Below are 24,090 nucleotides of genomic sequence, written 5' to 3' on the forward strand. Positions count from 1 at the left end.
CTTTCATCTTTCCCTCTCCTTCCCTCTTTCCTGATGAAGCAAGCATTGTTTGCAAAAGCTTGAATTTTGTGTGTATGTATGTGTTTGTTTGTGTATCTATCGACCTGCCAGCGCTTTCATATGATAAGTCACATCATCTTTGTTTTTAGATATATTTTCCTGCGTGGACATATTTAAATATGTCTGCTTGTGTCTGTATATGTGTGGATGGATATGTGTGTGTGTGCGAGTGTATACCTGTCCTTTTTTCCCCCAAGGTAAGTCTTTCCACTCCCGGGATTGGAATGACTCCTTACCCTCTCCCTTAAAACCCACATCCTTTCGTCTTTCCCTCTCCTTCCCTCTTTCCTGTTGAGGCAACAGTTTGTTGCGAAAGCTTGAATTTTGTGTGTATGTTTGTGTTTGTTTGTGTGTCTATCGACCTGCCAGCGCTTTCGTTTGGTAAGTCACATCATCTTTGTTTTTATATATATATATATATATATATATATATATATATATATATATATATATATATATATATATATATATAAGAGGGAAAGACGAAAGGATGTGGGTTTTAAGGGAGAGGGTGAGGAGTCAATCCAATCCCGGGAGCGGAAAGACTTACCTTAGGGGGGAAAAAAGGAAAGGTATACACTCGCGCACACACACATATCCATCCGCACATACACAGACAAAAGCAGACATTTCCATCTTTTCTGAACTGTGCAGATGGGAGTTACCTTTACAATACATTCTCTGCTCCTAAAATTATCCTGGTCACAACCTACAGTAACCTGGTGTCACCACACCCTCCACCCAACAGTTTTCACCCACTCTGGCCTATCACCTTCTCTCTATTCTCATCTGCCATCCTTTTTGTGTGCGAACACACCAACCCATGTTTTCCCTTCCCCAATCCTCTCTTTTTTGCTCCCTGTTCACCCCTCTCCCTTTCCCCATCTCCCTGCCCCACAGGGACCTCCCAATGCTGCATCTGTTGGCAGTCTAGTCCCATACACTCCGCCAGGCAGTGATCTTCTCTCCCCCCACCCATACCCTCCTATCCCTTTCCCTTCCCTATCCCCTCCAGTCTGCTGCTTCCATTCCATGTAACAGTTGCACTCTGGTACAAACTGCCAGAGACGGCAGCTATGTGTGAGTGAGGTGCACTTACTTGGTGTGAATGAATGTGTGTGTGTGTGTGTGTGTGTGTGTGTGTGTGTGTGTTTCCTTTTCCAATGAAGGCTTTGGCCCAAAGCTAAAATGTAAGTGCCTTTTCATTGTGCCTATCTGCCACTTAATGTAATATGTTTATGGTAAGCGACAATCTATCTTTTCCTTATATTGTTGAATGGATCCATCTCCTTTTTAACATCTGACTATCTATGTCCCCTGCAAACAACTGACCACAAAATGTCACATGTCTGTTCCACCTGTCTGCCAGGTCTTGTTTCACACTGCCAATAGAGTTCAATGCCAAATTCATTGCACCAGTACACTGTGTTTCTTTTTTTATCTACTTTAGTAGTTACAAATCCAATGGTCCTGTTACAGTGGTGACACCAGTTTCCATCAGGTCATCAAAGTTACATGTTGTCATGCTTGACTGGCACTTGGAAGAGTGACCAACAAGGCCTGCCAAGCAGAGTGCACTCAGCCTTGTGAGGGCAGCTGAGGAGCTACTTGACTGAGAAGTAGTGGCTCTGGTCATGAAAATTGGCAGTGGCCGGCAGAGCAGAGTAATGTCCATATGCTTCTCATTATCCACCTCCTGTGACTCCTATGGGTTGAGGGTGACACAATGGTCAGCTGTTACTGTTGGGCTTCCAAGGAGTTCGTTTTAACTGTTTCCAGTGATATAGCAGCCCAGTTTTACTAGGGGAATCCTGTTACAGCTCCAAGTTCAAATGTCTTCTCCTCAGGAACTGTGCCTAATGTTATTGCAGGCCATGTACATTACAATACCTCAATCACTGCTATGAACTTGGCTGTCTCAGTGTCCAAGGCTGCCAAATATTTTATTAACAGACCTGCTACATGTTTGTGTATTGTTTCTGTGAGTGATCCTATCCTCCAAATAAACAACATGTTGTATGTCATCAGCAGTGACATCAAGAGTTTATGAATTATGCTAGTAGAGTATGCAGTCTGAACTTATGCAACTCATACAGTATCTGGGAAGTCAGCAATATAAGCAGCTGGCACAGTCAGTGAAATATGTAAGAATGGCAACAGCAAAAGCAGATGTTGTTCTTGTTAATAAAAAGCTCAATGACAATACATTCTTCTCTGCTAGCACTCACTCCTTTCAATGAATGTTCAGGAATGGAAGTTCTACCTCTGACATTTATAACACTGTGGTCAAGCTTTTTATGTAACTTGACCAAGTCTTACTATAATATACTATGCTTGTTACAAAGACTAAAATCATTACCTGAACCTAATTATTTGCATTTGTATGAAGTTTGTGGCTTACTGACAGCACATTTCATCCATAAAACACATGTCATAATTACACTCTTTCTACATTCTGGTCCTGACGGTCCATCTGGTGCCGACTGGCCACCATGTCATCTTATCCCTTATGGCATCCTCTTGATGCAGTATGGTCAAGGGGTCAATACACTATTTTTCCAGCCATTGTTGACTTCCCAGATCTCAAACCTGAGATCTCAGAAATCTGAGTGCACAATGTGACAGTCCTCCCACCAGTGCAAAATTCCTGGCAGTACCAGGAATTGAACCTGGGTCCTCTCCATGGTCGTCAGACATGCTGACCTCTCAGCTATGTTGGTTAAAGGTTGTAATAAATAGGTCAGAATTTCTACAGTATCATAAGTTATCATTACAGACTTATAAACCTTGAAAGGGCTTAGCTGCCCTTGTCATTTTGTCAGAGCTAACCCTTAGCGCAAGTAATTACGCAGGTTTTTGCTCCATGACACTGTCTGCAACACAAAGGATTGAGAGATACAGATGGAAGTGTTAGTGATTTTGGCACTGTCCTTCTATGAAACTGTGGCAATAGCTCAAGTACATGAAGTTCCCATAATTGCAGAGCAATATTCACAGGATGGATGGCAGATTGCAGCATTGAGTATGACACAATAACATTCTGGTTAGTTCTCATCAGCTCTGTCAACATTGACACAAGGTGGATTTGGTCCTCTGTGTGACAGAAGGACAATTCTTAAACCACACAAAACTTCCCAATCACAATCATTATCATCTGATTCTACTTAAGAATCACCTACTTTTTCAAGGCTGCTATTGTATTTAATATGTTTTGAGACTTGTGCTTGGCATAGCTGCCATCATAACTGTACTGAATGCATTTACTGTCACAGAATTAGGCATATCCGCAATGTCTGCCAGGCGGTAAAATAAAAATGCTCTGAATCTAATATGCATCTGATTTCATCTCCTTGGAATCCAGCATCAGGGACAGCACATAATTTATTTATTACATTGCATATTAAGAAATGATGATAAGCATAGAACCAAATGAAAGCAGAATGTAGAGATAATGTGGTAAATAGTGTTGTGTTGTCCATATCACATATGACAGATCCATACCCTTCCAAGTTTTGAGAAGATCTTTGTCAAGAATTATCAGAATTATTTGCCCCCAGATTGGTTTGTGCTTCATCACTACACATCTCTTTCCTTCCCTTAGCAGCCCCATGATTTTTTCAGGCTTGTTTATAAATACAGTCAAAGTTAAAATGCAATTATTAGTGGATCTTTGTATCAGAAGTAAATTGCATCTGAATGATGATTTCAAAGCTGCAATAAATTCTTAGTCAGAGATGGAAGAAGGAAGGAAGGAAGATTAGATTTAACATCCCATCAACAGCAAGGTCATTAGAGATGGAGCACAAGTTTTGATTGTTTTAAGGAAGGAGAAGGAAATCAGTCATGCCCTTTCAAAGGAACCACCCTGGCATTTGCCTGGAGTCATTTAGGGAAATCACAGAAAACTACATCTGAATGGCTGGACTTGGATCTGAACCATCATCTTCCTGAATGCAAGTCCAGTGTGCTAATCACTGTGCCACTTCACTCAATCAGAGATGGAATCATACCTTCTCTTTGCTTAGAAGATATTTTATTGTGCTGAAACAGTGTGTGTGCTTTTTGCAGAGAGATTTGCCAGACATATATTAACAACTGCCATTTGATGTTGATCACAAAATTCGGTGATGGTAAATATGATTTTTTAGTTATATAGGTATAAGTGTTTATTTCTGGATGCAGCCAGTGCACCAGCAATTTTACAGAAAAGATGGAATCATACCTTCTCTTTGCTTAGAAGATATTTTATTGTAGTGAAACAGTGTGTGTGCTTTTTGCAGAGAGATTTGTCAGACATATATTAACAACTGCCATTTCATGTTGATCACAGAATTTGGTGATGGTAAATATGATTTTTTAGTTATATAGGTATGAGTGTTTATTTCTGGATGCAGCCAGTGCACAAGCAATTTTACAGACTTATTCAAACTTTAAGTTGCACCATTCTGCATATATTACTTGGATAATTGTTAAGGGCCAGAATTATATGCAATGGGACTACTGATTAGAAAGTTGATTTTTTTTTTTTTTTTGTTCAATCAGTATTTTCAGTTGAATGAAACAACTAACTGAAACTGATCTCTGCAGCCACATTACCTCTATGACTGTTTCTTATTCAGTCTCCAGGTTTGAATGGCTTTGCTTAATGTCAGATAATTGACTGACAAGTCACTGATATTTACATCACTCAGTCTCCAGTTAGGAGTGCCCTTGCAAGTATACTTTTTCAGCCTTTTCAATGATATATGAGAGCTGACTAGTATTGTCTACTCATTTAAAGGCAAAGAATTTATATTGTTTCAAGAAGAGGAATAAAAAATTATATTTCCATGAATGAAGTACTTTTAAAATTTTGCATTTATTTATTTAAATACAAAATATCTATACTCCTTTCATTAAATATCATTTTTTGGTTGGTTTTAAAAGTTTAATAATTGGTGGTACATTGTACATTTATACCTACATAAATGAACAATTACTATTGTAATTTAAATTTATTAGGGCTCTGTCTCTCTCTTTCCACTGGTTTGGACCCATCACCGAAATCATCTTTTGGTAAATGGTGAGGTGACATGAACAGAAAGTATAGAAGATACTTCTTTTTAGAATTGTTTGGTGACTTAATCACCTGCTTTTTAACCATGTAATTTGACCAAGTCAAAAGTATGCTTCATTTTGTGTTAAGGTCTTACTCTAATATATTACGCTTGTTACAAACACTGAAATCATTAACTGACCCAAGTCCTTTGCATTTGTGTGAGATCTGTGGCCTACTGACAGCACATTTCATCCATAAAACACACGTGATAATTACCATTGCTCCACATTCTGGCCCTGCTGGACCATCTGGTGCTGACCGGCCACCATGTCATCTTATCCTTATGATGAAAAGGTCAATACACTACTTTTCCAGCCATTGTTGACTTCCCATATCTCAATGCATCAATGCATGAGGTGCACTTACTTGTGTGTGTGTGTGTGTGTGTGTGTGTGTGAGTGTAGGTGTCCTTTCCTGAAGAAGGCTTCAGCTGTGCCTGTCTGCAGCTCAACAGTGCTTAGCAATATATACTTTTCTTAATATTGTTAATATTCCAACCTGGAGTTTCCACTGGTTTACTTTCATGAAATGACACTGTAGTGAAGCTAGAATATTACGTTTCACCTGCATACTTTTCACATACTCAGTGTAATGTCTGCATTTCCATGTAATTTATCAGCACTGCCACAGACCTATGAAAAGAGCAGATTATCTTCCCTGATTAGTCTTATAAAACAAAATCTTGAACTAAATGTGTAGAATTTCACAATATAATGAAAAGGATAGTTGCTACTCACCATATAATGGAGATGCTGAGTCACAGAAAGGCATAACAAAAAGACTGTCAGAAAGTTAATTTTTGACCAATAAGGCCTTTCTCCAAAATAGACAAAACATTCTCTCTCTCTCTCTCTCTCTCTCTCTCTCTCTCTCTCTCACACACACACACACACACACACACACACACCTCCAGCTGCCATCAGAGATTGTGGCCGTGTGTGTGTGTGTGTGTGTGTGTGTGTGTGTGTGTGTCTGAGTTTTTGGCCTATTTTTGAAGAAGACCTTGTTGGCCAAAAGCTAACTTTCCTATGATCTTTTTGTTATGCCTCTCTACGACTCAGCATCTCTGCTATATAGTGAGCAACAACTATACGTTTCATTATATTGTTATATTCCATCCTGGATTTTCCACTGTTTGTGTAGAATCTAAAGTTCTATAATTTGTAATGTACTGCTAATTAGTCACTGTAACTAGTTTTTAAACAGAATACTAGACTAATAGCTTGGAGCAAAAAAATATTAAAATGGAGTATCTTGTTAATTGGGTCTGCTTCTTGTACTTTGATTACAATTATTTCCCTTTTCCTTGTGTGTATCTCTGTATATTGTCATCACAGAATTTTTGTGACTTTGTGGCATTTCTGAAATCCGTAGACAGATAGTATAGCAGTTTCTGTTATGAGTATATCACTTCATGCACAAGTATGTATCAATTGTTGTTCCATAATTGATATACTCATTGTCATTAGTGTACTTACTTGTAACTCACTGTCAGAAAATGCTGCACACCAAGGAGAAACTGCAACCAGATTCCACGCTTTATCATACCGACACATGTCATATATTGTAGATATATCATCTGTAACAAAATGTTGTGATTTATTTAATCTGAATTTGTATGTTGCTATTAAAAAAAAAAATGAAATGCATTAATGATATTTTACCATATTTCAGTTGATAACGAAACCCCAGTCTCTTGCTAACGTTAGCTATCACTTCCTCCATCCATGGCCCCTCTTCAAACAGTGTTTGTTCAATTTTTGCATCAGGGTTATCATCTACCATTGTTTTCCATGCATTGCAGGTGTCGTATGGCTAGAAGAAAATTATGTCTGTCATTTGTGGAGTAGGTAATACAGAACAGCAAAAAACTTAATATTTAGGTCATTGCATCTGTGTTTCACTAGTGAATAAAATGTTGCCAATTTTAAAGGTATACAGCAATCTTTTATAATAAATGAAACTCTTACATCCTTGTTTGTTGCTTGAAATATGTCTATGGTGGTTAAATGGTGAATTAAAGCAATTTACTTTTGATAAAAGTTGTCTGTCTGAAACTATATTTCAGATGATTTATACATAATTAATGTAGTTTACTGCAGATGCCCTGTCTATTGGTGGTGAGCAAGCTCTTGCTCAGTACACAGAAGGTGTTACTAAGAAAGATTTTCGTAGCCAGGCATTGCCCCTTCCCCCCCCCCCCCCCCCCCTCGAAACCTTGTCCCTATTCACATTTCCTTTGCCATATCCACACATGCCCCTAATCTTCTGAACACCCCCAGCAACCATGAAAGCCATGGATTTGACTACTTCTCATTTTCCTCAGAAATTGTATTATGTGATGCTAAAAGCAAAAGGACTAACGTTATTCAATCAAAAGTACATAACACTGGAATACTCTCCAACTGAGCTGTATCAGAGTGCCAGGATTACAAACCTGTTTTCCATGACAGTTTCAGTCACTAAAGGATGTATGGTCTACAACCAATATGTTGCATAGAATTACAGTATTTTTTTTATATATATTTTGAAAATAAAGTCAGTATCAGAAAGAAGAAAGTTACAGCTATGGAATAATTTGTTTAAAAAAACTGAGCTTTGGCGCATAGTCAAGTTTGTCATCCACACTCCACTTGCATGTTTTCTAATGTCGCCTACCCACCATTCATTACGTCTCCATCATGGTCTTTTCTTATTTCCTGGAATCCAGCAAATACCTTCCTTGATCTAAGATCTGTTCACCTAGCTGCATTTCATGCCCATTTCCATTTCATTTTCTTTATGGTCATAGTTAGATCTGGCTCTCTTTACTGACTCCTGTTCCACTTGTTTGTTTTTCTGTATCTCCTGACAGCTTCCAACATGCAACTCTCTACATCTACAGCTACATCCTACATCCACTTACTGCAAACCACCATGAAATGCAAGTCAGAGACTACTTCCCACTGCACCATGTATTAAGGTTTCTTCTTGTTCCATTTTCATGCTGAGTGCAGGGAGAATAACTGATTAAATGCTTCTGTATTTGCTAAAATTAGTGTAATCTTGTCTCTGTGGCTCTTATGGGAGTGATACATAGGGGGTTGTAGTCTGTTTCTTGACTCCTTACTTAAACCTCTGTAAGTAGGCTTTCACATGATAGACGGCATCTACCAGTTCTGGTTTTTCAGAACTTCCATAACACTCTCCCTTGGGTCTAACAAACATGTTCAGGCTGCTCTTCTTTGTATACATTAAATGTCCCCCATTAGTCTTAATTGGCATGTGTCTCCACACACTTGAGGAATGTTCAACGATGGGTTGTGTGAGTGTCTCCTGTTGTAAGTGATCTGCTTTGCACATTAACTGCATTTTCCTAGTATCCTGTCAACAAACTGAAGTCTGCTACCTGGTTTACCTATGGTTCAGCCTATGTGGTCATTACACTATGTATCCCCACAAATTTTTACACTGAAGGATATGTAAGAACTGATTGATTCCAGTTGTGACATTCTCACTGAGTGACCTTCAGTTTTAAATTTGTTTCACATTATCAGTTCACAAAACTTTTATCCATTATGGATGAGGAGTGGGCTCCAGAAAATGTGGGGATCTTGTAAAATATGACTTCTTTATCCTGATGTCCAGTAGCACAGCACTTCCGGAGCACATTAAGGCAGGTTTCCTTCACCTAAGCATGTGGCTTTATGTTCCCAACAGAAAGTGCTGCTTGAAATGACAGTGCTTTTGGCATACTACTCTTAGGTGTAAGGGAGAAGTCACTTGTGACAAATGTGGTAATACCATCCATGAAGAACTCACATGTTCTTCACCTCTGAAGTGTGTAAATTGCTCTGGGGCTCACCCTGTCTGGAGTCAGGATTCCAGCATATACCTTGAATAATGGAAGATACAAGAGCTTAAGATTATGAAGCGTATCCCATATGGTGATGCCAAAAAGAAGTATAAAGTCATGCTGTCCCCATTGTTCACTACCTCCTTTGCTTCAGTTACGAAACAGCCAGTGCAGAAGATCAATGCCGTTACACAAACAGAGGTTGATAATGTCAGCACTAACACCTGCATTTGTCGATGCACTTGTGTTGCAGCAATTATTTCACCACCTGTACTTCCCTCAGAACGTCAGAAAAGGTGGTGGTTGCTGATGCTGCAGAGCTCCATGCCTCTCTAAAGATTCTGTGTGCTCTGCTGTCCAGTGCTGCCACTACCACAGCCATAGTTGTGGCTTGGAAGCCTACCCAGAGCAAAAAATCAAAGATCAAGCATCTACCGCTGACAGAGTGGATAAGTAAGCAGTCCTATGATATCAGTGTCATTCTCTCTGACATTTCCAATGAGTCTTCTCTTTTAGAGCTAATGGATCTCAATTTTGGACCGGGGCAATCACCTCACCCAAAGTCTGAGCATCCTCCCAATATGGGCTCCCCTCCACAGCAGAAAGACAGTATAAAAGTACTACTCCCATGGTAGATGGCTCCCATCCTACATTGGAATGTTAATGGGTTCAGGACACATGTTGAGCAACTGAAACCCCTAGCACAGGAAAACCACTTGTGCTTGTGTTTGCAAGAAATGCATTTTAAAGCATCTGATGCCCCTGTACTATGCAGCTATATGCACTAACAGAAAGATGACCTGACTCAGGAAAAGGCATAGGGAGGGGTAGCTGTGTTTGTCAATAATGTGCACTACTCCTTTGCTCTTTCCCTAGTTATTGGTGTGCAAGCAGCTGCAGTTGAAATTCATGAATGTCGGAAGATCACTGTTTGTTCGTTGTATTTAACTCCACAAGATGCAATAGGCTCCTGTAGATATTATGGAACAACTCCCCCGACAATTTATCCTAATGGGAGACTTCAAGACCCATCATGTCTTGTGGGGCTTGTCCTCTACTTGCCCTTGGGATTGGGCTTTGGAAAACCTCATAATGTCTCATGAGCTGTGCATCCTCAACACAGGTACTCCCAGTCATTTCTGTGCTGCTTCTGGGTCATTCTCAGGCATTGACCTCTCTTTCTCCTCACTAGCCCTTATGGACTCTGTTCAGTGGAAATTCACTGATGACCTTCATTCCAGTGACCATTTCCCACTCCATATGCACTTACGATGGGGTATTATCTGAACAGAAGCCACCAAAATGGATGGCCAGCACGGCTAACTGGATACTGTGCCACCAGCTTGCTATGTTTGAACATTGCATTGGTGTAAAGGAACACTGCAATGGCGTCCAGTAATGGGTGTACCACATCACATGAGTGATCCGTCATGCTGCTGAATTATCCATTCAAAGTCATCAGGTCGTCTTAGGAGGCAACCTGTCCCTTAGTGGACTGATGAGTGCCATTCAACTATCAGGGCAGGTGTGCAGCTCTTTGGCACTTTAGATGTAGCCCAAAAGCAAACAATCTCATAACCTTTAGAGTCGTGACAGCCGAGGCTCAATGTGTAATTAAGGAGAGAAACTATGGGAATCCATCCAGAGGATTTCCAGTAAACATGGTAGGTTACTAATAGGTGCAGTGCTGAAACAGGGGTGTCTCCAAACAATGCCTGAGACATTGTTCTGACAATGGCAAAGCATTTTGCAGCAACTATTGCTGATGCTAGACAGGATCTGGCGTTTTGACACTACCATGTGACTGCAGAGAGGGGCAAGCTGGACTTCAGATCACACATTTCTAAGTCATACAACTGCCCTTTTTCAGTTTGAGAACTGGAATCGAAACTGTCTGAGACTCCTGATACTGCGTCCAGTCAAGACCAAATCCAATACAGCATACTTCAATATTTGCCAGCAGAATCAAAGGAACTCCTCCTTGAATGTTTCAATCTTATATGACAGACATGCAACTTTCTCATCTTGTGGAGAGAGGATATTCTGATACCTCTCCTGAACCCAGGAAAGGGTCATACATGTCCCAGTAGTTACTGTAACATCGCATTAATGAGCTGTGTAAGAAAGATCCTGGAGTGAATGGTTGTTGTTGTTGTTGTGGTCTTCAGTCCTCAGACTGGTTTGATGCAGCTCTCCATGCTACTCTATCCTGTGCAAGCTTCTTCATCTCCCAGTACCTACTGCAACCTACATCCTTCTGAATCTGCTTAGTGTATTGATCCCTTGGTCTCCCTCTACGATTTTTACCCTCCACGCTGCCCTCCAATGCTAAATTTGTGATCCCTTGATGCCTCAAAACATGTCCTACCAACCGATCCCTTCTTCTAGTCAAGTTGTGCCACAAACTTCTCTTCTCCCCAATCCTATTCAATACCTCCTCATTAGTTACGAGATCTACCCATCTTATCTTCAGCATTCTTCTGTAGCACCACATTTCGAAAGCTTCTATTCTCTTCTTGTCCAAACTGGTTATCGTCCATGTTTCACTTCCATACATGGCTACACTCCATACAAATACTTTCAGAAACGACTTCCTGACACTTAAATCTATACTCAAAGTTAACAAAATTCTCTTCTTCAGAAACGATTTCCTTGCCATTGCCAGTCTACATTTTATATCCTCTCTACTTCGACCATCATCAGTTATTTTACTCCCTAAATAGCAAAACTCCTTTACTACTTTAAGTGTCTCATTTCCTAATCTAATCCCCTCAGCATCACCCGATTTAATTTGACTACATTCCATTATCCTCGTTTTGTTTTTGTTGATGTTCATCTTATATCCTCCTTTCAAGACACTGTCCATTCCGTTCAACTACTCTTCCAAGTCCTTTGCTGTCTCTGACAGAATTACAATGTCATCGGCGAACCTCAAAGTTTTTACTTCTTCTCCATGAATTTTAATACCTACTCCGAATTTTTCTTTTGTTTCCTTTACTGCTTGCTCAATATACAGATTGAATAACATCGGGGAGAGGCTACAACCCTGTCTCACTCCTTTCCCAACTACTGCTTCCCTTTCATGCCCCTCGACTCTTGTAACTGCCATCTGGTTTCTGTACAAATTGTAAATAGCCTTTCGCTCCCTGTATTTTACCCCTGCCACCTTTAGAATTTGAAAGAGAGTATTCCAGTTAACGTTGTCAAAAGCTTTCTCTAAGTCTACAAATGCTAGAAACGTAGGTTTGCCTTTTCTTAATCTCTCTTCTAAGGTAAGTCGTAAGGTTAGTATTGCCTCACGTGTTCCAACATTTCTACGGAATCCAAACTGATCTTCCCCGAGGTCCGCTTCTACCAGTTTTTCCATTCGTCTGTAAAGAATTCGCGTTAGTATTTTGCAGCTGTGACTTATTAAACTGATAGTTCGGTAATTTTCACATCTGTCAACACCTGCTTTCTTTGGGATTGGAATTATTATATTCTTCTTGAAGTCTGAGGGTATTTCGCCTGTCTCATACATCTTGCTCACCAGATGGTAGAGTTTTGTCATGACTGGCTCTCCCAAAGCCATCAGTAGTTCTAATGGAATGTTGTCTACTCCCGGGGCCTTGTTTCGACTCAGGTCTTTTCAGTGCTCTGTCAAACTCTTCACGCAGTATCTTATCTCCCATTTCATCTTCATCTACATCCTCTTCCATTTCCATAATACTGTCCTCAAGTACATCGCCCTTGTATAAACCCTCTATATACTCCTTCCACCTTTCTGCCTTCCCTTCTTTGCTTAGAACTGGGTTGCCATCTGAGCTCTTGATATTCATACAAGTGGTTCTCTTCTCTCCAAAGGTCTCTTTAATTTTCCTGTAGGCAGTATCTATCTTACCCCTAGTGAGACAAGCCTCTACATCCTTACATTTGTCCTCTAGCCATCCCTGCTTAGCCATTTTGCACTTTCTGTCGATCTCATTTTTGAGACGTTTGTATTTCCTTTTGCCTTCTTCATTTACTGCATTTTTATATTTTTTCCTTTCATCAATTAAATTCAATATTTCTTCTGTTACCCAAGGATTTCTATTAGCCCTCGTCTTTTTACCTACTTGATCCTCTGCTGCCTTCACTACTTCATCCCTCAGAGCTACCCATTCTTCTTCTACTGTATTTCTTTCCCCCATTCCTGTCAATTGTTCCCTTATGCTCTCCCTGAAACTCTCTACAACCTCTGGTTCTTTCAGTTTATCCAGGTCCCATCTCCTTAAATTCCCACCTTTTTGCAGTTTCTTCAGTTTCAATCTGCAGTTCATAACCTATAGATTGTGGTCAGAATCCACATCTGCCCCTGGAAATGTCTTACAATTTAAAACCTGGTTCCTAAATCTCTGTCTTACCATTATATAATCTATCTGATACCTATTAGTATCTCCAGGATTCTTCCAGGTGTACAGCCTTCTTTTATGATTCTTGAACCAAGTGTTAGCTATGATTAAGTTATGCTCTGTGCAAAATTCTACAAGGTGGCTTCCTCTTTCATTTCTTCCCCCCAATCCATATTCACCTACAATGTTTCCTTCTCTCCCTTTTCCTACTGATGAATTCCAGTCACCCATGACTATTAAATTTTCGTCTCCCTTCACTACCTGAATAATTTCTTTTATCTCGTCATACATTTCATCAATTTCTTCATCATCTGCAGAGCTAGTTGGCATATAAACTTGTACTACTGTAGTAGGCATGGGCTTTGTGTCTATCTTGGCCACAGTAATGCGTTCACTATGCTGTTTGTAGTAGCTAACCCGCACTCCTATTTTTTATTCATTATTAAACCTACTCCTGCATTACCCCTATTTGATTTTGTATTTATAACCCTGTAATCACCTGACCAAAAGTCTCGTTCCTCCTGCCACCGAACTTCACTAATTCCCACTATATCTAACTTTAACCTATCCATTTCCCTTTTTAAATTTTCTAACCTACCTGCCCGATTAAGGGATCTGACATTCCACGCTCCGATCCGTAGAATGCCAGTTTTCTTTCTCCTGATAACGACGTCCTCTTGAGTATCCCCGCCCGGAGATCCGAATGGGGGACTATTTTACCTCCGGAATATTTTACCCAAGAGGACGCCATCATCATTTAATCATACAGTAGAGCTGCATGTCCTCGGGAAAAATTACGGCTGTAGTTTCCCCTTGCTTTCAGCCGTTCGCAGTACCAGCACAGCAAGGCCGTTTTGGTTAATGTTACAAGGCCAGATCAGTCAATCATCCAGACTGTTGCCCCTGCAACTACTGAAAAGGCTGCTGCCCCTCTTCAGGAACCACATGTTTGTCTGGCCTCTCAACAGATACCCCTCCGTTGTGGTTGCACCTACGGTACGGCCATCTGTATCGCTGAGGCACTCAAGCCTCCCCACCGATGGCAAGGTCCATGGTTCATGGGGGAAGAGTGAATGGTTAACCAACATTTTATCTGGTTGTTGGAGACCAGGCAACTCCTTAGCTGCTTTCAGTGTGGATCCTGGAGATTTTGGTCCACTGTCGACAACCTGACCCTACTAGTGGCAGCCATTCAGCAGGGTTTTCCTGTGTAAACATCAGTGTCTTGCTGTATTCTTTGATATCAGTAAGGTGTATGACACCACTTGGAAACACAGTATTCTCATGCAACTCCATCTTCATACAGTCCTTCCTGTCTAAGCACTTTCTTAGGTCCCAATTTGGTGACATTCTGTCAGATCATTTTGAGTAGAAGAATGATGTAGCTCAGGGCAGTGTTTCTAGTTTTTCCCTGTTTGCCATGGAAACAAACAGTATCTCAGCTACTGTAATGAGTACTTTACAGCGCTCCTTATTTGTGGACAATTTCGCAGTTTTCTTTTTCTCCTCCAGTTTTGGAACAGTGAACTGTCAATCGCAACTTACAGTGTGGCAGTTGGAGGAGTGGGCTGCAAAGACAGGTTTTCAGTTTTCTGCAGATAAGCATGTGTGCTTGTTTGTTTTAATCATTCTCATCATATTTTTGATTCACCTGATTTGCATATGAGAGACACCATTCTACATTTTAAAGACTCAGTGAGGTTTCTGGGCTTCATTTTCAACTTCAAACTGTCATGGTTACCACACCTGAGAGACCTGAAAGCCAGAACCCAGAAGGCACTGAATATCATACAAAGCCTTGGCCACAGGTCTATGGGAGCATACAGGGTGCGTCAGCTCCAGTTTTGTAGAGCTTTTGTGCATTCACACCCAGACTATGGAGGCACAGTGGGGTCAGCAAGGCCATCTTACCTGAAGATTGCTGATGCTATCCATCAGGGAGGGATTAGGCTGACCACAGTTGCTTATAGGACCAGCCCCATACCCAGTCTTTGTGCTGAGACTGTGGAACCACCACTCAGCGTCCAGTGGTAGCTGCCCATGTTATCCCAGGCATGTAAGTTCTCACAGCTCCAAATTCACCTGCATAACGTACTGTTGCTTGTCTGCCTCTGGAAAGCCTTTATCCAATTGTCCATGAGCAACAATAGTGTTTGGGATTCGCTTTCAGCGTGTGCTGAAGTCACTTAGTGTGGAGCACATGCAGCCCCAAATCCACGTTTTTGATTGCCTGGCACCATTGTTACTGCAGAGGGGCATGGTAATTTTAGGTTTAGTGCACTCCTGCTTATGTTTTAATACTTTATTTTATGACATTTTAACTGGGCACCACAACTTTACAGTGGTCTTTACAGATGAGTCAAAACAGGGGGCCTCCATTGGTTGCTCTGTTGTTTTCTGTAATCTTGTTCTTGAGGTCTGACTACTTTGAGACTTTATTGTCTTCAATGCAGAATTGTATGTGATCTTGCAGGCACTGAAGCAGATGAGAAGTTCATCAAGTGCTAAATTCCTTACATGTTCCAATTCTCTGAATGCCCTTCATTCTCTACAATACTTGCACCCAGCAGATAAAATAGTCCATAACATCTAGGACATCCTTATCCAACTACAATGGCTGGGGGAGGAGGTTTGTTTCTGTTGGGTACCAGGGCACATGGGTATGGTGGGGAACAAATGGGCAGATGTAGCAGCCAAGGAAATGTGTCATGATGCTCAAATGTTTCAGTGTGCCATTCCCCTACGTGCTGTCTCCTTGCTGCTGAGGTACAGAGTATGCATCAATAAGAAGATAAGTAGCTGGAAGTGACAGATAATAAGATGCATCTAGTAAAAGCCACCACATGGCCATGGCATACCTCCTTTCAACCATGAAGATGAGATGAGGTTGGTTGGTTGGTTGTTTTGGGGAAGGAGACCAGACAGCGAGGTCATCAGTCTCATCGGATTAGAGAAGGACGGGGAAGGAAGTCGGCCGTGCCCTTTGAAAGGAACCATCCCGGCATTTGCCTGGAGCGATTTAGGGAAATCACGGAAAACCTAAATCAGGATGGCCGGACGCGGGATTGAACCGTCGTCCTCCCGAATGCGAGTCCAGTGTCTAACCACTGCGCCACCTCGCTCGGTGAGATGAGGTTCTTCTTACTTGTATTCACATAAGCCAGAGCCCTCTGACACATAGCTTCTTGCTCCGGCACAATGATGCTCCAATGTGCGGTGCTTGTTGCATGCAGATCACTGTGGCCACACATTACTAGACTGTGTTTTATTTTTGAACCAGGGGGCTGCAGCAGCCCTCTATTTTAAGTGACATTGAAACAAATGTGGCAAAACTTTTAAGGATTTGTGATTTGTCCAACTTGTTTCCAAAAATTTTAGGGAAATGTTCTCATTGTGTTAACAGGGGTGACTGGCCACTCATGTTTTTTGTAAGTGGTCAGCTGGTCACATATCCTTGGGTTGTTTTTTAACCTCTTCTGTCAGTTTACTTCTGCTTTAATCCTGGTACAGTATCTTTCACTCTTTCTCCGTTGTCTTAAAGCTTGTGAGATGGAGTGACTGTGTGAGTGAATGTGAGTGTGGTGGGAGCGAGTGCGTGGAGTTATATTGTAGGTTTCATTCTTACTGTGTGCAACAATTTTCAATGTTAGCACTTTAATTCACATTTGTGTCATGGTTCTGATAACCTTACCACTGAGTGCCTATAAAGTCAAAACACACACACACACACACATATTTATGAGACTGGTGGTATTCTTTTCTGCAATTTTAAGATCTGATCTTAAGTTTTTCACCATTTCTTACTATCACAACTTATTTTCTATTTACCTAAATAGCTACACAGATCACTTACCTTCAACAGAGTGTCATTATCCAGAGGGGTAGGAAAATATACTCCTTGACTTGAACCAAATAATCCTTCAGCAAATTTTTCTGCACTTGCTTGGGTTCTCTGGGTGTTGGTGTAACGAAACTAGTGGCAAACAAATTATAGTAAGTAACTGTTATTCAGTGAGATTACCGCTGGTGAAAAAGTATGCATATTTTTATTTTACCAGAAGACATAATAATATTAAAACAGTGCACTTTTATCAACCTTGCTATGCAAAAATTTTATATTGTCACACAGTAAGGTGACATAGTTTCTGAGATTCACAGCATTTGTTGTATTTGCACAAACTACTAAATACAGTACCAAGTAGTTTAACAATAACAGAAAATGGACCATACTTATTATTTTGATCATAGTTGAGTATCACTCTTAAGAATAAGTATCTCCAAAACTAATGCATTTCTGAAGAAGAGAAATTTGTTAACATCAAATAGGTATCTGAGTGTTTGGAAGTCTTTTCTGAAAGTTTTTGTATGGGGTCTGTGGAAGTGGCATATGACTAAAAACATTTTTGACTACAAGTTTTTGAAATGTGGTGCTTTGGAAGAATGCTGAAGATAAGCTGGGTAGATCACATACTTGATGAAAAAGTAGTGAATAGAATTGGGGAGAAAGGAAGTTTGTGGCACAATCTGACTGCAAGAATGGACTGGTTGATAGGACATGTTCTGAGACATCAAGGGATTATCAATTTAGTACTGGAGGGAAGTGTGGGGATGAAAATTGTAGAGGCAGACCAAGAAATGAGTACAGTAAGTAGATTCAGAAAGATGTATGTTGCAGTAGTTATTCAGAAACAAAGAGGCTTGCACAGGATAGAGTAGCATGGAGAGCTGCATCAAATCAGAATTCAGGCTTAAAACCACAACAACAACAACCAACAGCAGACAAAGGGGAAAATTAGTGCTAGTGTTTGGAAGCAGAGCTACCTACATTTCACAAAATGGAGAAAAGAGTTGAGGAAATGAATCTGCTCTGAGATTAAGAAGCTAGTTAGTTAGTTAGTCACTTTCATGTTTCATGTATCATTTTGCATGATAAATTGTCATGATGTGGAACAAGTCATTTTACATTCATTATCCAAGTTAATTTGTACATCTATTTGTGCTCTAAACACCACCATATTAATATTATCATTATTTTCCCTGATATGAAAACAAGATATGTAGATTGAGTTAGCAATTCCTACCCATCACCTTTTGCACATTACAAACATAGAAATTCTTCTATGGAATAGAAGCAGTTGTCAAGGAGAAACTTTTTCAATTTATTTTCAAGTTTTACCTTGCTGTCTGTTAGACATTTTATATCATTGGGTAACCGGTCAAAAATTTTGGTTGCAGCACTGAGCACTGCTTTCTGTGCTAAAGACAACCTTAATGTTGATTAGTTAGTTAGTTACTTTCATGTTCCATGGATCATTTTGCACTATAAATTGTCATGACGTGGAATGAGTCATTTTACATTCGTATTGCAAAATAATTTGCACATATATTTGTACTCTAAAAATCACCATATTATTATTATTATTATTATTCCCTGAAATGGAAACAAGATATACAGATTGAGTTAGCAATTCCAATCACAACCTTTTACACATTACAAACATAGAAATTCTTCTACGGAACAGAAGGAGTTGTCCAGGAGAAACTTTTTCACTTTATTTTCAAATTTTACCCTGCTGTCTGTTAGACATTTTATATCACTGGGTAAGTGGTCAAAAATTTTTATTGCAGCACTGTGCATCCCTTTCCATGCTAAAGACAACCCTAATGTTGAGTAATGAATGTCATTATTTTCCTTTAGTATTGTAATTATGTACCTCATTGTTCCCTTTGAACTGTAGTGGATTATTTACAACAAACTTCATGATGGAATAAATATACTGAGAAGCAGTAGTCATAGTGCCCAACTCCTTAAACAGATGTCTACAAGATGATTGCGGGTGAGCACCACATATTATTATTACAGCACGATTGGGCAATGGAGACCTTCTTTCTTAAACATTATTCCATATGACATTACTGAAAGAAAATAAGTAAAATAGTCAACTTACTGATTATTCTCTCCCCAAAATTCGCTACGATTCTAAGTGCAAACGTGGCTGAACTAAGTTGTTTTAGGAGATCCAAAACGTGTTTTTTTTTTCTATTTTAAATTCTGGTCAATATGGACACCTAAGAGTTTTGAAGTTTCCACCCTGTGTATTATTTCATCACCTTGTTAAAACTAATCACTGGCACAGTACCACTAGAGGTGCAGAACTTAATATGATGTGCCTTTGTGAATTCACAGAAAACAAGTCAATAATACTTTTGAGAACTTTTTTCACCATTTCTTTTATTTCTGTATGTATACTGGTAGTGATTACAATACTGGTGTCATCTGAAAAAAGAACCAATTCTGCTTGTTGTACATTAGATGGTAGATCATTTACATATATGAGAAACAGTAGTGGACTTAAGATTGAGCCTTGGGGAACCCCATATGTGATTTCTCCCCAGTCAGAATTATGTCCCTGGATTCTGTTGGTTGAATTACTACTAAGTACAGCTTTCTGCATTCTTTTGGTTAACTATGACATGATCCATTGGTTGGCTATACCATCAATCCCATAAAACTTCAATTTATCTAGGAGTATACTATGATTCACACATTCAAATGCCTTGGATAGGTCACAGAAAATACCTGTTGGTGCTTAATGCTTGTAATATCTGGTGTGTAAACATGTAAATGGCATTCTCAGTAGAACAACCCTTCTGAAACTCAAACAGTGATTTGCTGAGGATATTATTGCCAAGGTGAGATACTATTCTAGAATACATCACCTTCTCAAAAATTTTGGAAAATGATGTCAGCAGTGAAATAGGTCAATAGGTACTGACGTCTCTCTTATCACCTTTCTTAAAGAAGCCAGCATGGCACTGAAAAAAAGGACAGGATGTGAGGTAACACTCACCCTGTTCTGTTCTACCTCGTCGGCTGCCTTCTCGGAACAGCTGAACAGTAAATCATAGACAGCGGACTACATACATTATTGCATTCAAAGGATAGAACACACACACACACACACACACACACACACACACACAGAGAGAGAGAGAGAGAGAGAGAGAGGTATAAAGCTTTCACATAATGTTTTTAAAATTTGGAGCACATTGGAATGGCTTATCCCAGCACAATCATTTTTGCAAGTACTGAGGCAGTGAATGCTGTAGGTGTTCTGTGATATGACATTTTGTTCATCAAACAATTCTATATTTTTCCTACAAAAGCTTTATGGAATACCATCAATATCATACAGACTGTAATCACCTGGGAAAATTTATGGTTATTGGGGATAGTCACAGATATGGAAATATTTCTTGTTTAAATGAAGCACTGGCTATGAGAGCAAGAGCTTTTGTGAAGCTTTGCATTTCCCTATCAGAAATGTATTAGCCTGCTCATATGGTGGAAACAAGTAAGTTGTCATCATGTTAGCATTACACTGTTTGATGGTTCCCTTTATGAATACATGAATGAAGCATGAGTGGCCTGCCAAGAAAGTTTGTTCTGGTTATAAATATCACTTAACCAGGGCAACAGAACTGCAAAAAAGTAAAGATGCCCATAGCCACAACATGGAAATAAATTTGATATGATTTCATGATTAGAATGAACTTTACATATAATGTCATCTAAATGAGCCATAATTCACAATTCCCAAAAAGTGTTGTTGCAGAGAAGTGTTTCAAGCATAACAGTTCAATTATTTAAAGCTTAACTTGTCATGTGAAACAACAGAGAAATAAAAATTCCTTCAAAAATAAATATAAATAATTTCTTATTGAACATCTCTTTTACTCTATAAAAAAATTTATTGAATTTTGAATCATAGCACTTATAAATTATGCTTATAAATGGAGACTCAAACTATTTTAAGTTCACACTGCTTAAACAGTGTTATTAACCATTACTAATTTATGACTGTAATTTACAAATTGAAATTAAAACTGTTGGAAATTTGATATTCACATTGAATTGGTAATGAAACATTATTTGGGTTAAAAGAAGTATTTTGAGTAATATATCTCTCATCTCAGGGTACAACAGATAGTTGAAGCTCTAGCAAAGAATGTAGTTGATGTTTTTAAGGCCTGGGTGATATTCAGTGAAGAGAGGAGAACCAATTAGTGGTTGGTTCACAGTGGTTATGTGTTTGTTAGTGTCACACAAAATTCTGGCACAGGAAATATGTTTCTTAGACTAGATGCTGACTCAGTTTTTCAGACAGACTGAAGGAGAGGCACGAAGAAATGCATGGGATGTAGCTGCAAGTTTACAGGCCTAGAGTCAGTTTCATAAAAAGAAAGAGAGGAGGGAGGGCAGGGGCATGACAGCGTGTTCATCATTCAAGAACCACCGCAGGTGTCCATAGTGTGTGCTGTGTCAAACTATGCTTTATATTACAGATTATCTGGTGCAAACTGTGAATGATCAAAAGAACATTGTAGTATAGGGACCAACCGAATGACGCAGTGGAGTTGTTTAGACATTGATCTCATTTTCAAGAGGATGGAGTTTTCTCTGTCTGGCTATCCTGATTTAGATTTCCATGGTTTTCCCAAATCATTTCAGCCAACTGCTGGGATGGTTCCCTCTGCTAGGCCACCACTTACAACTTATTCTGTTCTTGTAAAACATACTGATATATTTTATATGTATGTATATTTTGAGCCCTTTATTTTCATTGTATTATGATGTTGTTGTGGTCTTCCATTGAAAGAATGGTTTGACGCATCTCAACATGATACCCTGTCTTGTGCAGACCTCTCCATCTCCATATAAGTACTGGAACCTACATTCATTTGAAACTGTTTACTGTATTTCTCTCTTGGTCTCTTCTACAATTTTTAAACACCCCTCCCCCCCCCCCCTCCCCACCAATAGCAAATTAATGATTCCTTGAGGTCATAGAATTTGTCACATAGACCAATCTCTTCTTTTAGTCAAGTTGTGCCATACATTTCTTTTCTCCTTAATTCTGTCCAGCATCTCCTCATTAATAACATGGTCTAGCCATACAATTTTCAGCAGTCTTCTGTAGCAACACATTTTAAAAGCTTTTATTCTCTCCTTATATGCAGTACTTATTGTCCACATTTCACTTTCATATAAGGCTGCACTCCAGACAAATTTAATACTTAAATTTATATTCAGTGTTGACGCAATCCTCCTCTCCAGCAATGCTTTTCTTGTCGTTGACAGACTACATTTTATATCTTCTCTATTTAGGTCATCATCAGTTATTTTACTGTCCACATAACAAAATATATCTACTACTTTTATTGTCTCATTTCCTAATCTAATTTCCTCAGCATCACCTGATTTAATTTAAACTACATTCCACCACCCTTGTTTTGTTTTTGTTGATGTTCTTCTTATATTCTCCTTTCAAGTAACTGTCCACTGCTTTCAACTGTTCTTCCAAATCCTTTGCTCCTCTGACAGGATTACAATGGTATTGACAAACCTCAATTTCTTTTTCTTTCTTCTCTCTGCACTCCAATACTTTCTCCAAATTTTTCTTTTGTTTCCTTTACTGCTTACTTAATGCTCAGACTGAACACCATCAGAGACAGACTACAGCCCTGCCTCACTTCCTTTCCAGCCTCTGTTTCCCTTTCATGCCCTCTGAAACTTGTAACTGCTGTCTAGTTTCTGTATGAGTTGTAAATATCCTTTAGCTCCTTTCTACATCTACATCTACATCTACATCCATACTCTGCAAGCCACCTGACGGTGTGTGGCGGAGGGTACATTGAGTACCTCTATCGGTTCTCCCTTCTATTCCAGTCTCGTATTGTTCGTGGAAAGAAGGATTTTCGGTATGCCTCTGTGTGGGCTCTAATCTCTCTGATTTTATCCTCATGGTCTCTTCGCAAGATATACGTAGGAGGGAGAAATATACTGCTTGACTCCTCGGTGAAGGTATGTACTCGAAACTTCAACAAAACCCCATACCGAGCTACTGAGCATCTCTCCTGCAGTCTTCCACTGGAGTTTATCTATCATCTCCATAACACTTTCGCGATTACTAAATGATCCTGTAACAAAGTGCACTGCTCTCTGTTGGATCTTCTCTATCTCTTCTATCAACCATATCTGGCACGGATCCCACACTGCTGAGCAGTATTGAAGCTGTGGGTGAACAAGCGTACTGTAACCTACTTCCTTTGTTTTTGGATTGCATTTCCTTAGGATTCTTCCAATGAATCTCAGTCTGGCATCTGCTTTACCGACGATCAACTTTATATGATCATTCCATTTTAAATCACTCCTAATGCCTACTGCTAGATAATTTATGGAATTAACTGCTTCCAGTTGCTGACCTGTTATATTGTAGCTAAATGATAAGGGATCTTTCTTTCTATGTATTCGTAGCACATTACACTTGTCTACATTGAGATTCAATTGCCATTCCCTACACCATGCATCAGTTCGCTGCAGATCCTCCTGCATTTCAGTGCAATTTTCTGTTGTTACGACCTCTTGATATACCACAGCATCATCCGCAAAAAGCCTCAGAGAACTTCCGATGTCACCCACAAGGTCATTTATGTATATTGTGAATAGCAATGGTCCTACGACACTCCCCTGTGGCACACCTGAAATCACTCTTACTTTGAAAGACTTCTCTCCATTGAGAATGACATGCTACATTCTGTTATCTAGGAACTCTTCAATCCAAATACACAATTGGTCTGATAGTCCATGTGCTCTTACTTTATCCATTAAACGACTGTGGGGAACTGTATCGAATGCCTTGCGGAAGTCAAGAAACATGGCATCT

General features: G+C 39.6%; 1 protein-coding gene across 2 annotated transcripts in view; it reads right to left on the reverse strand.

The window, feature by feature from the left end:
* Nucleotides 1-24,090, reverse strand: part of LOC126234428 (multiple inositol polyphosphate phosphatase 1) — a 298,738-nt gene that overhangs the window by 31,709 nt on the left and 242,939 nt on the right. For both annotated transcript variants that reach the window (XM_049943121.1, XM_049943122.1), the window contains exons 5-7: nt 17,217-17,336; nt 6,823-6,973; nt 6,637-6,737 (exon numbers count right to left, since the gene is read on the reverse strand). In XM_049943121.1, coding sequence (XP_049799078.1) covers nt 6,637-6,737; nt 6,823-6,973; nt 17,217-17,336 — 372 coding nt within the window. The remainder of the gene's footprint in view (nt 1-6,636; nt 6,738-6,822; nt 6,974-17,216; nt 17,337-24,090) is intronic.

This window comes from Schistocerca nitens, chromosome 2 (assembly GCF_023898315.1).
Source record: "Schistocerca nitens isolate TAMUIC-IGC-003100 chromosome 2, iqSchNite1.1, whole genome shotgun sequence".
Classification (NCBI taxonomy): domain Eukaryota; kingdom Metazoa; phylum Arthropoda; class Insecta; order Orthoptera; family Acrididae; genus Schistocerca; species Schistocerca nitens.